Below are 16,895 nucleotides of genomic sequence, written 5' to 3'. Positions count from 1 at the left end.
GTGGATTACATTTCCATTTATTTTCTAAAAATTCTGTGCATACATGATAGATTCTTATCATTCCAGGGAGAAGCTCTACTTCTGATGTACTAGACATACAAAAGGCTCCACTCTCTCATCAGACCTTTCTTAACAAAGGGCTTAGTAAATCTATGGGATTTCTGTCCATCAGAGATACACAAGATGAGGAGAATTATTTCAAGGACATTTTATCAGATAATTCTGGACATGAAGATTCTGAAAATACACGCTCCCCTTACCAGTTCAAAACTAGTGGCCCAGAAAAAAAACCCATCCCTGGCGTTGATGTACTTTCTAAGAAGAAGATCTGGGCTTCATCCATGGACTTGCTTTGTACAGCTGACAGAGACTTCTCTTCAGGAGAGACTGCGTCATATCGTCATTGTCACCCTGAGGCAGTAACAGTGCGGACTTCAACCACTCCTAGAAAAAAGGAGGCAAGATACTCAGATGGAAGTATAGCCTTGGATATCTTTGGTCCTCAGAAAATGGATCCAATATATGACACTCGAGAATTGCCCACCTCCTCAGCAATATCAAGTGCTTTGGACCGAATCCGAGAGAGACAAAAGAAACTTCAGGTTCTGAGAGAAGCCATGAATGTAGAAGGTTAGTAATTTTGTGCATGTTTGAGAGAGAATTGAAGAATTTTAAATGTTTTTTTCAAAATAAAGAAGGGTTATTAAATTATTCCACAAGTCTTATTTTCACTGCCAAACATTTGTACTCTGGTTAATCTCGTACTTCTCTGTCAATTTCTGTTCTCCCTTCCATCAAAACCCTAATTGAAGTGCTCTGCTTCCACAAAGTCATCCCTGATAAACATGCCCAGTCATGTTATAGTCTCTCAATATTTGGGGTAGCATATTTTTAGATTGTAAGCTTCTCAAAGGCAGGAGGCATATTTTCTACTTCTTTTTGCTTAAATTCTCCACCATACCATCTACCATGCACTATCTCATGGGAAGCTTCAGTAAATAACTGGTTTGTGGAAATAGAAAGCAGTTCATCAAAGTCAGCAGTGCTAGAGAACCTGAATAGCATAGTTATGGTGCATTGCTTCTCAAACCACCAGCTTCAAATTGCAAATTTTGGGGTGCAACTGTAGAAGATTATAATTTACTTTGACTGGAATAAAGTTTTGAATCCATACCTTTTGAATCATAGTACATTTTAGGTTTACAGAGTCAGCCTAAGTTTGAATTAGTTCCTCCATTGGTAACGATGTGGTGTTTACTTGGGCTTCATCACTCCAAGTCTAAATTACCCCATCTATAAAATGGGCTTCTCAAAGCAGGTTAATTAGGTAATGAATGTAAAGTGATTAATATTACATTATTAGTGTGAGTAATATAAAATAACTTTATAAATGGTAAATTCTTATTCTAGGGGAAAACTCTGTTTCAAAAATACTTGATTTCACACACAAAACTCAGTATGTTGATTGGAGTAAAATTATGTCCAAGACATATGGATAGAGACTATTTTCAGTATAAATAGTTGTGACATATAGATAGAGGCTATTTTTAGTATGAATATAAGCAAGAGAAAAGAGATAATTTTTAATCTAATTCTGTACATTTTTTAAGATTCGAGTTTTATAACTGCCCTTGCTTCCTAGACAAATCCTAGGACATAGCTGATTAAAGACAACTTTAAGATGCTTTCTAGTTCAAAGAAAAGAATGACATAATTAAGGGTCATATTTATTTTTAAGGTCATTGTTCTAGTGTAATTTTTTTATTCATATATCTCCTTTAAAGTACTCTAAAGGTCTGTTGCCCTGTTACTTAAGTTTTAAGCATAGCATAGAACATACTTTCTGAGTTTTGCTTTACTTCGAGTAAAAGAAGCTTTGCATTTTTTTTTCAACTTCAGGAATTGAAAATTAGTAAAGAGTTTGAAATTAATGGAGGAAATTATTGAATATTTAATTTATATGAGTTCCTATATAACATGAATTTTTCAAAAACATTAGCCAACTTTATGAGATGGTTACGTATAATCTTGATCAAAAACTTTCAAAGATAGGAAGTAAAATTTTAGAAATGTGTGTTATACACCACTTCACAACTTTTGGAATTGTGATAGCAAAGAGATTAGGCACTTTCTATGGTTTAAAAGAAAAGTCTCCTTTTTTATGTTGTACAACAGCTAGTATATGAACATTAATTTAGTCTGAACTTCTGTCAAACATGTCATCATGGAAACAATTATATAAAGAAATCTTGTCCATTGTGGAAAAAAAAAACCCTTCAATGATTCAAATAAATAAAACCGTTATAGTTTTGAAATAGAAATAATGAAGGTATGTACCAATCTAGATGAATATTTCTAACATTTGAAAGGCTGAGTAGTATCTTTTTTTTAATGTGAATATTAAAAATGAAATTATAGGCCAGGCATGGTGGGTCACACCTGTAATCCTAGCACTTTTGGAGGTCAAGGTGGGAGAACTGCTTGAAGTCAGAAGTTTAAGACCAGTCTGGGCAACATAGCAAGACCTCATATCTACAAAAAAATTTTTAAATTATCCAGGTGTGGTGGTGCACACCTGTAGTTCCAGCTACTCGGGAGGCTGAGGTGGGAGGATCACTTGAGCCAAGAAGTTTGAAGCTTGCAGTGTTGTGTCATCATGCCACTGCACTCCAGACAGGTCAACAAAACGAGACCCTGTCTCTAATGATAGTAATAATAAAATTGGCCAGGCGCGGTGGCTCATGCCTGTAATCCCAGCACTTTGGCAGGCTGAGGCAAGCAGATCACCTGAGGTCAGGAGTTCGAAACCAGCCTCAAAACATGGAGAAACCCCGTCTCTACAAAAAAAAAAAAAAATACAAAAATTAGCCAGGCATGGTGGCACATGCCTGTAATCCCAGCTACTTGTGAGGCTGAGGCAAGAGAATCACTTGAACCCAGGAGGCAGAGGTTGCGGTGAGCCAAGATCACACCATTGCACTACAGCCTGGGCAACAAGAGCAAAACTCTGTCTCAAATAAAAATAATTATTATAATTTCTAATTTTTTTCTGTGTGATCTAAGTTTCAGAACATTCCTTGTCTTAATATTTGGTAAATTAGTAGTAATGTGAATTAGCAAAGCTTGAGATTTTTTTTTTTTACACTTGAACCTTGCTTTGAGAGTTAAACAAGAAAAACATCAAACATTAATGGAAACATATTTAATTTGTTAAATTATACCATAATAGTCTATTTAATCTATTTCACTTATTTTTCATTACCAATAACAAAATATATTAGACTATTGTACCATATGATTCTATTATCTTCTCAGATCATGTGTATGCACATGTGTGTAAGTGTTAAGGAAACTCAGACCATCTTATTTCTACATATATTTTTATATCTGCAAAGATGATACATAATTCTTGTAGAGTCTTATTTGTTCAAAAGGTAATTACGTATTTGATACATCATTTTCAGATTTAGAAATTTTGTATTTGTTATAGGATGCACAAACAAAAGAAAAGCTTTTTTAAAAAATCAAAGTGCTTTGAATTGTTTGATATAGGACAATCCTGAAATCTTTTTAACCAGGGTTTTCAAAAGCATTTGCTCTCATGAAGAACCTACCCATTATTCCCCCAGAGGATATTTTACAACCCAGTTAAACAAACACCTAAAAACGTTGGATTATTATGGAAATACACTACCTTAAATCTCCATTATTATATAGTAACTTGAAAGCAGTAATAAATTATGTTTGCTTTAGACTATAAGCATTAATCAAAAGGAACGTTAGAGGTTTAGAATTCAAAAGCACTAATTCTTACTAGTTATTTAGTTGAGTAACCTGCTGGTCTTATGCTGTGCTTTTTCTAAAGGTGAGGTAATTTATGTTGCAAACAAGGCCAGGCGCGGTGGCTCACGCCTGTAATCCCAACACTTTGGGAGACCAAGGCGGGCGGATCACAGGTCAGGAGATCAAGCCATCCTGGCTAACACAGTGAAACCCCGTCTCTACTAAAAATACAAAAATTAGCCGGGTGTGGTGGTACATGCCTGTAGTCCCAGCTACTCAGGAGGCTGAGGCAGGAGAATCACTTGAACCCAGGAGGTGGAGGTTGCAGTGAACCGAGATTGTGCCATTGCACTGCAGCCTGGTGACAGAGCAAGACTCCATCTCAGAAAAAGAAAAAAAAAAAAAAGATATACAAGCAAACGTGCAGATTGGTAATAGGAAGATTTTAGCTACTATACAAAAAAAAAAATAGAAAATCATATAAATCCCATTTTTCTCATTTAATTCTCATGAAAGGCTTCACAGATCCCTTTTATATGTGATGAATCAAGCAGAACTGTAAATACCATTAATGTACACATTTTATTGTACACATTTCTTTCTTAAAATATTTGTGTTTTAAAAGTTAAATGTTTTCTACAATTTTTGTGATCTTTAAATTTGGCAGTTGCTAATGGGTTTCAGTAATTATAGAATTAGAAGAGGTCTTAGAGCACATGTTATCCAAACATATCCTTGGGCTTGTGGAGATTTAATAACATACCCAAGATCACATAATGAGTTAATGATAGAGTTTTATTATTTCAGAGATTGTAGATTTTCATCATGGATTTTCAGAATGTCAGTCTTAAAGATTTCCCACTACATGTGACTTAAAAAAAAAAAAAATGTATTCCCACATTCATTGAGCTGATATAATAATTGGAAGAAACAAAATTGCTAAATTTTAATCTTTTTCTTTGGGTGTGCAAGGAGGGTTATTGAGTTAATAAGAAAGTTTTGTCCTCCAACCTCTGATACATAGCTTTTTCCTTAACCCATGCCCCATTCTCTTCAAAGGATCCTTTACCCAAATAACCTCCTCAGCATTTCCTCAGCTAACAACATCAACCAGCTAACTAGCATAGGGGACACCAGACCTTCAAATATGGAATTTCAAAGTGGAAGGAATCTGGATACCATTTAAACCAAACATCTCATTTTCAGAGGTCCAGAGAAGTAGACTAGTTTGCCAAAGGAGATACATAATTCATAATTCATAACAGAGCTGTATTTTGAATCCAAGTCTCTAGAGCCCAATTATAGGATTCTTCCACTCTGCTGTCCTCATTTAGAGAAGAGACCAGATACATGTCAGATACATGATTGAAAAGATGTTGTTACTGCCTGGGACATTGGACATTCAACTAACTGCCTACCAAGTCCCTTAAGTCTCTCCTTAACAAAATTATATACTTTTTAATACAGCAAAACAAGATAGTGTTATGAAAGGAAGGCTAAAAATGAGGCACTTTTGGTTCTTCATTAAACCATACAGTGCAGGAGTTAAGCTGGAACTCCATTATGTCATCTATTGTAGTAGATAGTATTTTGGTGGGATTCTACTATGGTCGGATCTTTAAGGCAGCTAATCCTATGACTGACCAGATAGACCATAAATTATCAAAAAGCAGTGATGGACATTGACTGGTCTGATTTCTTTGGGAACAAAATGAGATAGGAACAAAGATCTCAAGAAAGAAATTGTAGTTGAAATTGAAAACGTATAAATAGAAGATTATTACTGTGATTATTAAGTTAACAACTTTTCAGATAGTTCTCCACATATGTAAAGCAGTAGGAAAGGGGCAGGAAGAAACATAACTTAGTTTTCTCTTGTGAAAACTAGTTTTAAAATTTGATGTTGCTCTTTTTTGCTTCATTCTTTTAATTCTACTTTTTTTCACCTCAGCACAGGACTATCTAATTCTCTTCTTTTTTCTTAGTATTTTATTTTCTACCTTTTCAACTCCATCTCAAGATCTGCGTAGTTATTTGTTTTCTAATAGGAGTATCTGACAAATGTCTCTTTCTCTCTTTCTTGTAATGTGATTACCATACACGCCCTATCCATTGCTCTGTGGGTTGGCAGTAGATTCCTGATTATGAGAGATTGACTTGGAACCAGTACTGTGAGTGTAGTATGAGCAGTACTCCCACACCCTGGGTGGGGATCATGAATAGCATTTGGCTTCCAACAGTTGCAACTCCTCTGCATTCTGCACAATACTAGAAAGGAAGGTATGAAGAACAGATACAACTAATTTCTACAAAAGTGGTTATGGTTAAGTGTTATTTGTTTAATGGGTTGTTAATCAACCTAGTTCACATCAAAATGAAATATTGTTTTCTTCCTTCTAGTAGTGTGATCTCTGGTCCTAGCCTAGTTTTGCTATCTTGTGCCTGCCCTGTGAACACAGCTTAGACTCTGTGTTGTGCAACTAGAATATGTAAACACTCAAGTATGGGAACCCATTCTCATTTGAGGAAGCTTAATGTTTCATTTGAGAAGACTGAATTTAAAAGTTTACATTCTTATGATTACACTTAACAAAAGCAAAGGGATGAATTTATAAGTGTGTGAGTTCAAGTATTATATGTGGTACTTTTAGTATTTATAATTTTATGGAGAGTTATGTATTTTTCCAAAACTTATTTTTCTTTTTTAAATTCCAAAACTAGTAAGGATGAACTATTTTAATTTTTATTTCTTTACTGTATTTCCCTTTGAATAGCAAGAAAAAAATGATTGAGTTATTATTTAAGTTACTGCATAAGCTAAAAAAAAATAATTTTAATATTCAGTTTCTATTTGATTTATATCAGTTCCACAGAAGTAAATGAGAAGCAGGGATTTTCTGTCATATTGGTCAAATATCATATGTATTTCAGGCATTAATGACTTAATTACTAGATTAAGAAAACTTAAGTATTAGATTATAAATGAGACACAAATATATTTTGTGTCTCTGAATTATAATGTAGATAGAATCAATGTCTTAGAAAGAAAAGAAGTGTCTACTGTGTTTCCATGGCTGGATTTTAAAGAGATTTGTAATTTAGACCAGTATTGTCCAACAGAATTTCTTTAATGGAGGAAATATTCTATATTTGCACAGTCCAACTCAGTAGCTCCTAGCTACATGTGACTATGGAGCACTTGCAATGTAGGTAGTACAACTGAGGAACTGAATATTTTATTTAAACTTACATAGTTACATGTGGCTAGTAGTCACCATATTGGACAGTGCATCTTTAGACTATTCCCATATGACATTAGGTCAGTGTAAAATACCAACAATCAGTTGAGGAAAGACCGGTTTTAGAACCATTTGGGAGAAGGTGAGCAATAAATCATTATTTAGTTTAAGAATACAACTGAGAATATATATTTACTTCTCTTCTTTTGGATTATCCAAGTGGAAAAATAAAATTACATTTTTAAATACTAGGGAAAATTGAAGGTCAAACCAATACAGACTTTCCAGTGTCTGTATTCATGATAACGTGAGATCAGAGTTCACAGAAATAAAATGCTCCTTTATTGGAAATGAGAGACCTAATTTAAATCTACCCATAGCATGGTTCACATAGACCCAGGTTGGCTTTGACATGCACTCTAAGGATGGACTGATATATCTTAAGAAAGATTGAAAATTGATCTTACTAACAATGGACATCATCACATTTTTTAAGACCCAGCAATTCTAAACTTAAGTGTTTCCTCATTTCATCGCAGTCCCCTTGTCTCTCCATTTGTCTCTCTGCCATGCAAGTTTGAATACGTTTATTCTCTGCTGTCAGCCATTTACCAATGTTCCATCACCTGAACAGGATATTATTCTAGCTCCTTGGATCATCATACTTAAGGTTCCCCATGATTATATCTCTCATCTCATCTTTTAGCATTTCCCATATCACACCTCACACTATCATTCTCTCCCTTTCTCTGTCTCTCCCTCCCTCCCTTTTTCTTTCTCTCCTCCCCACTCCCTTCCTTCTTACTCTTTTACCCTCTTTTCCTCCCTCCTTGCCTCCCCAGCTCTGAATTTGTGTGTATATAGAGAAAAATACACACACACATACACACACAAACACACACGTGTGTGGATGGATGGATGATTGATTGATCTACCTACCTACTTACCTACCTACCTATTTATAGACCATTTTATATTTCCTTGCCTTTATTCACACAGCAATCTGCCTTAAGACTCAAAGCTTTCGGACATTGATGTTTCAGGAATCTTTCTCTCACCTTCCCAGTTTAGGATGATGATGGGCTGTTTTTCTTTCAGGAGCTTGTCTTTCCTCCTACAGACCTCGAAAATTTGGCCTGGTTTAATTCATAGCTGTATCCTTAGCATCTGCCACTACACCTGACATATAATAGGTACTCAGTAAGTGTTAATATAAACAGAGTATTACAATGTGGCTATTAAAGAATTTTAATATATGCAGTGGTGCTATTTCAGATAATGGGTTACAACAATATTCTCTGGCAAGTTATACATATAGTGAGAAAAAATCATACCTCCTCTTCCTCTGTTTTGTCCAACTCTAAGAGTAAACTCACATACTTTTCACATATAACCTGAACAACCAACAGAGAATGTAATTGATTTCCTGTTGAACTCTGTACTCTTTGAAAGTTTTGAAAAGGACAATGAAGTCACAGTGAATCCTTGAAGATTCTGGAAGAATGATACAGTGAGCCCAGCCCACATCACAGCCCAGCTATGTGGCTACTGTATCACACAAGACCCCTAGAGAAGGAGGTGGAAACTGTTCATTCTTTTTGATATCCCTACTCTGCATATATTTTAGGTCTATAGAGTGACTAAGAGTTTACAGAGCATTTCTCCATACATCTTTCCTTCCTTACATACATTCACACTTGTATGAGCTTTGTTCACCCAGGTTCAAAATTTTATTCATTATGTCTAGCTCTCAAGGGATTTAGAAAATATTGTATTCATTGCAGTGTGGTGTAATATGGAATACAGTAGACTAGTAAACACATAAAAAAGACAGTTGCTAATCTCCCAAAATTATTCTCCCATAAAGGAAGCATAGAAAATAACACTTAATGTATGAGTACATAATATTATTACTGTGTTTTTTGCTTTGTTTGAAAGTTGAAATAGTTTGTTAGGACCCATATCCTTAAAAATGTGGAATTTTAAAAAATGTTTTATAGTTCTACACTACAAAAGCAGTCATTTTATTTCTCTTTGAAACTTGTGTCTGTAATTAGGATCATGTATTAAAGGTAAAGAAATGTCAGGGTAAAAGTGGTTATTTAATTCTTGTTGCAATTGGCTGAGTCTCACTTTCTGCATATTACTTGTCTGAGCTTGAATATGTATCACTTGTAAATGGTGTTTCTAGATTACAATTTATGCTGGCTTAGATTCATTTTAATGTGAAAATTGTAGACTTGAATGTTTCATTTGAAATAGCTTTATATAATCCCAGAATATTATGCAGATCTTCATAATCCAAGTCTGATGTCCTAAACATTTAAACTGTAGTGTACATGATCACATGCCACAACTTTGTATGATAAAAGTGCTAATTGTGTTAAGTGGTGGCAGAAATTGACACTCTTAATTGTCAAGAACTTATGGCAAAACACACTTGCCTGTTGAAAAACTGATTTTCATTGTTGCTGTATAAATGGCATCAATATAATAGAGTCACTGTGAATTTTGTTCAGAGGACAAGATTACAGATAAAGGCTAATAAAATATTTGTTAAGTTTTTATACCTCATATTCTGACAAAAAGTATACTTTTAATTATGGTAAAGTAGTGCTAGAGATGAAAGGATATCTTCTAATTTCAGAGTATATATGATTATAGAATCTGTATAACTAGACTGCTGTCCAAATCTCAATTCTTTGTTTTCTGTTTTTTCTTGAGACAAGGTCTCGCTCTGTTTCCTAGGCTAGAGTGCAGTGGCATCGTCTTAGCTCACTGCAACCTCTGCCTCCTGGGCTCAAGCAATTCTCTTGCCTCAGCCTCCCAAGTAGCTAGGACTACAAGCATGTGCCACCACGCCTGGTTGCTTTTGTTTTTGTTTTTGTTTTTTTTTTTTTGTTTGTTTTTGTAGAGATGGGGTTTCACCACGTTGCCCAGGCTGGTCTCAAACTCCTGGGCTCGATCAGTCCACCTGCCTCAGCCTCCCAAAGTGCTGGGATTACAGGCATAACAAAACATGATGGCCCAAATCTTAATTCTTTAAACCATTCTTCATTAGTCCTTATTCTTTTCATTCTTCCATGACTATTCTACAAAATGGTTTTGGAGAGAATATATTGATACAAGTTTTATGTGTTTGTGTACATTTATTTACACACACCCTATTTGGTACTTCTTTTTGGGGGACATCACATTTGGTGACATAAAACCTAGGCTGATTTTACCCTCCCATTTGCTCTTTTCTTCTCATTAATATTTCTAACACTGTGATTTTTTTGCTGAAACTTCATTTTCTGTAACTGAAAACTAAGTACTCATAGGAAGTCAAAAAGAAGGAAATTGTCTAGTAAAATAAGGAAAAATTATGATTCTGAATGGACCCTAGTACACTAATTTTTACATTGTAGGCTTCATTTAGATATTTACTAGCTGAGAAAAGAAATTTGCAAACCAACAAATTAGATATTGAGACTAATTTTCAGCCCCACAAAAGGCAAATAAATTCAGTTTGACAACTGTAATGGTGAAAGCTTAAAATTTTGCCATTACAGTTATAACATTGCAATGAAGGCGGCTACATGTGCATTTTATAAAATGTGTATTGGTTATTCTAATAGGTCCATTGCACATGATTCAAGAATTTTGGCATTCAGAAAACTTTGTAATATTCTGGCCGGGCGCGGTGGCTTACATCTGTAATCCTAGCACTTTGGGAGGCCGAGGCGGGCGGATCATGAGGCCAGGAGATCAAGACCATCCTGGCAAACATGGTGAAACCCCATGTCTACTAAAATTACAAAAAAAATTAGCCGGGCGTGGTGGCGGGTGCCTGTAGTCCCAGCTACTCGGGAGCCTAGGCAGGAGAATGGCATGAACCCGGGGGGCGGAGCTTGCAGTGAGCAGAGATTGGGCCACTGCACTCCAGCCTGGGTGACAGAGCGAGACTCCGTGTCAAAAAAATGAAAAAGAAAACTTTGTAATATTCTGTAAGTATGTAGAAGCATCCTTTTTTGTTTAAAATAATAATAATAATAACCTGATACTTTCTAGTTTAACTACCAGCCAGGTTTTGTTGGTACTGGGAAATGGGTACATAAAGATTCATCATACTCTTTATTTTTGTGTCTGTTTGGAAGTTTCCACATACACAATTTTTTGAAAATCACCCGATTAATACCACATTCCTGGGATCTGTACCAAATCTAAAGTGCTGGAATTACACACTCAAAAATAGAAAACATGTTTGTGTGTCTGAATCCTCTAAAAAGAAAAATAGTTAATAATGTTAGTATACCTCATTGACAATTAGATATGACCTGTCTTCAGCAGACCAGAACAGAGGAAGAAAACCACTTCTATCTGGTTAGTGCCTACTAGATATCTTTATTTGCAGGTCATCTCAGAGAACCAAGAAATGTTTCTGCTCAGATGACCTGTAAACATGGAAAATGTGCCTCTCCATATATACCACTGCAAGATTCTCTTGGTAAAGAATATGTAATTTTATAACAATACCTGAAAACGTTAAATTTATTATTCAGAAATTTTCCAAGACACACTTCAGAACATAAGAAGCTCACAAAAAAGATTCTTACTACTTCAGTTAACATAGATACACCCACCCCTACGTCAGTATTAGAAGAAAAAGAAAAAAGTCTTTCTACCCCAATAGGCAAAGCAAGTTATCCCATTTGTGTTTTAGAGTACCAGTACCCTATTATTATAAAACAGTAAAGTATCATAAGGTAATAACCTCCTCCCCGAAGGTATATTACTGAAAACATTTACAGACCAATAGTTCATCAAGGGAAAATGATTTATTATGTTTTTAAGAATGGTTAGTCAAAGTTGCGTTTATTTGTTTCACAGAAGGAACCCAGAGATTGAAAAAAAGTTTATTAGTAGTGTCAGAGTAAACTGAAGAAAAAAGAAAATAAAACATAGGGTAGTAGTAAGGGTGAGGAAATATGGATATGTGAAACAATATGAGAACAATTATAAAGTACCACCAAAGAATGGAACTTCAGATTAAAATTTATTTATGATGTTACAGCCACTTTGCAAAAATAGTTGTGAAACAATAAATTCGTTTATTACTTAATATGGGGTGTGAAATTGTAACAAGGCATAACATCCAGTTGACTAAAAGTTATTTACTCAGTTTATTGAATAGGTTTATTGTGACTTCTACTTTTCTCTGTAAGAAATTAAAACCATACTGTCTGTTTAGATTTGGTTCTTATCCATGGCCTTATTGGTCTTACTGTCCTGTATGTTGCAATTCCAGGTTTGCAGTTTGATTAAGTTTTTTTGGAAAATTTCCTTAAAAATTTAGCATGAGGATTCTGTAACAATAAAACAAATGTACTTTGGTGTTCCTTGAAAATAGCAGTTCTTCCTAAGTAAAAATATAACTTGTATATAATGTACCATATTCATTCAATTTAAATTAGTATTAAATAAAATTATTGTTTTCCATCTTCTATAGTCCTTTCAGATTACATTCATAGTAAACCAGAGAATTATTTTAGATTGTTTAGTTTACCATAAGACTTTCCTGTGATAGGATGCAATCATTTAGGAAAAAAAGTACTGGTAAATACCTTGGTTTTTCAGTTTTAAAACTCAATTGTTGTATTATTGATATTTCCGTTCACCATACCCAAAGCCAAACAAAGTCAAATATGCAATATTATTCCTAGTTCTCCAAGTAAACATTATCCTAGAAGCAGTGCAGAACTTTCTCTCCATGGAGTCTGTGGCCAGTCATCTGTACTTCTCTCATTTATTTAAAGCTTTGTCTCAACATGACTTATCCTTTCTGGGGCATGACCTCTCAATTTCCAGTTCATCATCCCTATTCTGGTTCCACAAACCTGGTTTCTATGGTACCATTTAACTATTTCATTTTTTCTTCTTTTTCTGTTAAGAATGTCTAGTAACATCTTCTAATATAAGGAATAATTTCATCATGTGAATGAAGACTGTCCTCAGGTTTGCAGACTAGCAAAAAACAATTCTGCACCAACCTTGATTCTCTACTGCCGTGCACTTCGTGTCACTCCCCAGTTTTAGCTACTTCCCAGGGTCTCTTTTCTTCAGTGTCAAAAAAAAAAAAAAAAAAAAGACACAAGAAAATTCTGATTGGTTCCACTAAAACTTAGGTATTCTAGCCTATCCTACATCTTCATGGCTACATGAAAGCTTTCATGTACGTTTTGCTGACTTTCATCAACATTGTTCACAGCAGAATTCCTTTAATCTTCTCAAGCTTCAGCCTAACAGGCTCCCAAGAGGTGATTGACTTTTTATTTCCAGGCAACTTTCTGACATGAATATCCTGGGATTGCCTCTGTATTTTCACCTTTTCCCTTGTCTGTTAGTTACTTCTTTTAAGAAGGAAAGATTTTTCCTCCTTGCCAGTCTACTCATCCCACATGTGTTCTTTTTTCCATCTCCTGTTTTCTTCAACACATTTTTTATCAGTTTTTCCCACTACCATTTGCAACTTCAGTCTCTCCCACTCAACGGGCCTATTATCCACCACATGAAATCAAGCACAGACATTCATTTCTCTGTGCAAAAAAAAAAAAAAAAAAAAAAAAAAAAACTCTCTATTTTTTTAAATCTTTTTTTCTTTCCCAAATCCTCAAAAATTCTTGAAAGAATACTGTGTACTCATTTTCTCAAATTCTTACCATCTAGTTCTTTAACTCTCTCTGATTTGGCCTCTGACCTATTCATGCAATGAAAATAGTTCTCCTAAAAATCACTGGTGACCTTTATGTACCACTTATATACATTTATTCACTCAGAAAATATTAATTTTGTGCTTGCTATGTACCAGGTACTTGCTAGATTGCACCACTGCACTCCAGCCTAGGCAACAAAGTGAGACCCTGTCTCTAAAAAATAAAATAAATCTAGTTGAGGATCAGCTTATAAAAGGCTTTGAATACCAAGCTAAGAAGTTTTTAAACTGTATGTTGAAGACTCTAGTTTCAAGGATTTTAAGAAATTTAATAGCTCAGGTTTTCATTTCTGGGAAGTTTACTTTCTGTAATGTGAATTATGCAAAGGAGCAAAACTGCAGAAAGGGGATTAAGGAGACAGGTAGTAGCTCAGGAGTGACATGAATAGTGCTCAATGATACAAACAGTGGGGCTGAAGAAGAGGGGATGGTTCAGAAATACTTAGAAGATAAGATTTAGATTTTAGTCCACACTTGCCCCTGGGCCCGGCCCCTTTGTACAGTGCACACTCTGTACAAACCTACGCAGTACCCCCTTCCAAATGCTTATCTTATTCTGGTGGAACTAAGCATTCTGTGTCAAATTAAGTATTGAGTTATTTATCTTCCACATTTCAAATTCTTTGAGATTGTTTTGTCTTTGGAGTGTCTGTTCCTCATAGAATCTAACAGAATTACACATAGTAAACATTCAAAAACTGTAATAATGATGCTTACATAGTATCCGCTCTAAAAGCTTTGCGTATGTTAACTCAGTTAATTCTCACAGTCTTATGAGATGTGCACTATTATTATACCCCCTTTCTGGCTGAATTAAAAGAAGAGTCATGGGGAGGTTAAATTACTTTCCTGAGGTCACACACTAGAAAGTGGTGGAACTGAGATTCAAACTGAGGCAGTCTGGCTCCAGAGTCCATGCTCATAACCAACTCAAAAATTGGAGCCCATTATTTGAATACACTCCAGCAATTGGTAAATTTAAAGCAATGTATAAAATGTTTTAGTCCCACAAGATTAAAAGTAATATTTTGATTTATGTGGAATAGCTAATGAGTTTGTTTTCTAATCTGTGTGTTTTCATCCTTTTAGAACCAGTACGAAGATACAAAACTTACCATGGTGATGTCTTTAGTACCTCCAGTGAAAGTCCATCTATTATATCCTCTGAATCAGATTTCAGACAAGGTAGGAAGCATCTGAAACAAGCAAACTGTTTGTAAGAAACCACGATTATTATTATTTTCAATAGTGTTGAAATATTAATATAAATTGTCAGAAAGAATAATACTATCTAAAATTGCAAAATTAAAAAACACTGCTGGTTACTTAGTAGTAGTATAAGAACTAGATAGCAGTTTCATCAAATAATGATACAGTCCTTTTCATTACAGAGATAATTCATTGTCTTTAAAAGTAACATGATTTACCTCAAAAGAGTTTAATAACATTATGTCATTAATTTTGTTCTGTGAATTTGATTTGTACAACTCTGTCTGCTAAGTGTTTGAGTTTTAAATAAAATTACTCTCATGTTTCTATCACCTGTGCCATTATTTCTTTTTCATTCATAATTAGTGAAAAGAAGTGAAGCCTCAAAGAGGTTTGAATCCAGCAGTGGTCTCCCAGAGGTAGATGAAACCTTAAGTCAAAGCCAGTCACAGAGACCAAGGTATGTCATGAAAAAGTAGTGATGATACAGTTTCAGTGACCACTGTTTGTTTTTTATTTGAATTAAATAATTTTTTTTTTTTTTTGAGACGGAGTCATGCTCTGTCACATAAGCTGGAGTGCAGTGGCGCAATCTCGGCTCACTGCACCCTCGTTCTCCCAGGTTCAAGCAATTCTCCTGCCTCAGTCTCCCAACTGACTGGGATTACAGATATGCACCACTGTGCCTGGCTAGTTTTTCAATTTTTAGTAGAGATGGGGTTTCACCATATTGGCGAGGCTGGTCTCAAACTCCTGACCTCAAATGATCCACCTGCCTCAGCCTCCCAAAGTGCTGGGATTACAGGCGTGAATCAAGTATAATTTTTTTATTATTATCCTTCTCCCTTTATTTTTTGTATTTCCCTTTTCTCTTCGTTTCCCTTAGCTCTCTTTGTTTTTATAAAAGTTCTTAGAAATTCATCAATTATATGAAAGACAGAGTATTGGAATCTTTTAAAATCATGATGATTTGCTCTAATTATTTATAGTTGTGCTTAATTTTTAAAATTATCAATATGAATATAAAATAACAGGAAGTTGAAGGCATGGGATTAAAAATCTGTGAGAAGATAGTAAACCTTGACTTCTAAGAGAATAATACCTCTCTCGAAAGGTTGGAATAGGCTCAGCCAGCAAGCTTTCAGTGAGTATTTATTTATTGAATGAATAGTGAGTAGGTTACCACTAAGTAACCTATTATGTAAAAAGTTAATTATTCACTATCTTTCCTGGCTCAAAAGAGGTTATGCGGTATTTTTTTTAAAGCCTGATTTAGGCTATTTAGAGTTCATTTTTATAGTGACATACTTAGTGAATTTCTTATAAGGTGTTAGTATTATGTTTGTGCTCAGCTTAGGATGGTGGTATTATAGCTGTGTGTTGATTTATGTTGTTTAAACTGAAAGGTGTCAAGTCAGCAGTGATGTGTGTCTTTGTCGTGTATGCCCAGGTCCCTTATGTGAACAAAAGATGTAGTTAATGCTAAACATTAATTTCAAATTTGTAATATATTAGAGAACCAGAGGTTGCTTCAGAATTTACTTCTAAAATGTGGGAATCCTTTCTAATTCTGTATTTCAGTTTGTTTAATTCAGGTGCCACCAAATAGAAAAGAATCACTTGGAAATAAACAGAAACTTGCCCCTTAGCTAAATAATTCTGCCAGACACTGTTTCACACTTATAAACTGTTAATAGGTCAGGTAACCCTAGCCATGTGATTAAAACAGACTATTCACAGTTCAGAGTCTACGTAATTAAATACTTTACACTAAAATTATTCTTTAGTTAATGGTCCACTTTTTATTTATTTATTTATTTTTTTTTTTTTTGAGACGGAGTCTCGTTTTGCTGCCCAAATGGAATGTAGTGGCGCTATCTCGGCTCGCTGCAACCTCTGCCTCCCAGGTT

General features: G+C 34.8%; 1 protein-coding gene across 4 annotated transcripts in view; it reads left to right on the top strand.

Moving 5' to 3' along the window:
- Nucleotides 1-16,895, top strand: part of PTPN13 (protein tyrosine phosphatase non-receptor type 13) — a 222,244-nt gene that overhangs the window by 98,866 nt on the left and 106,483 nt on the right. For all 4 annotated transcript variants that reach the window (XM_023198105.2, XM_023198108.3, XM_023198107.3 and 1 more), the window contains exons 7-9: nucleotides 67-630; nucleotides 14,866-14,961; nucleotides 15,352-15,445. In XM_023198105.2, the coding sequence (XP_023053873.2) occupies nucleotides 67-630; nucleotides 14,866-14,961; nucleotides 15,352-15,445 (754 nt within the window). The remainder of the gene's footprint in view (nucleotides 1-66; nucleotides 631-14,865; nucleotides 14,962-15,351; nucleotides 15,446-16,895) is intronic.

This window comes from Piliocolobus tephrosceles, chromosome 3 (assembly GCF_002776525.5).
Source record: "Piliocolobus tephrosceles isolate RC106 chromosome 3, ASM277652v3, whole genome shotgun sequence".
NCBI lineage: Eukaryota > Metazoa > Chordata > Mammalia > Primates > Cercopithecidae > Piliocolobus > Piliocolobus tephrosceles.
This window is presented reverse-complemented; position numbering and strand designations above follow the sequence as displayed.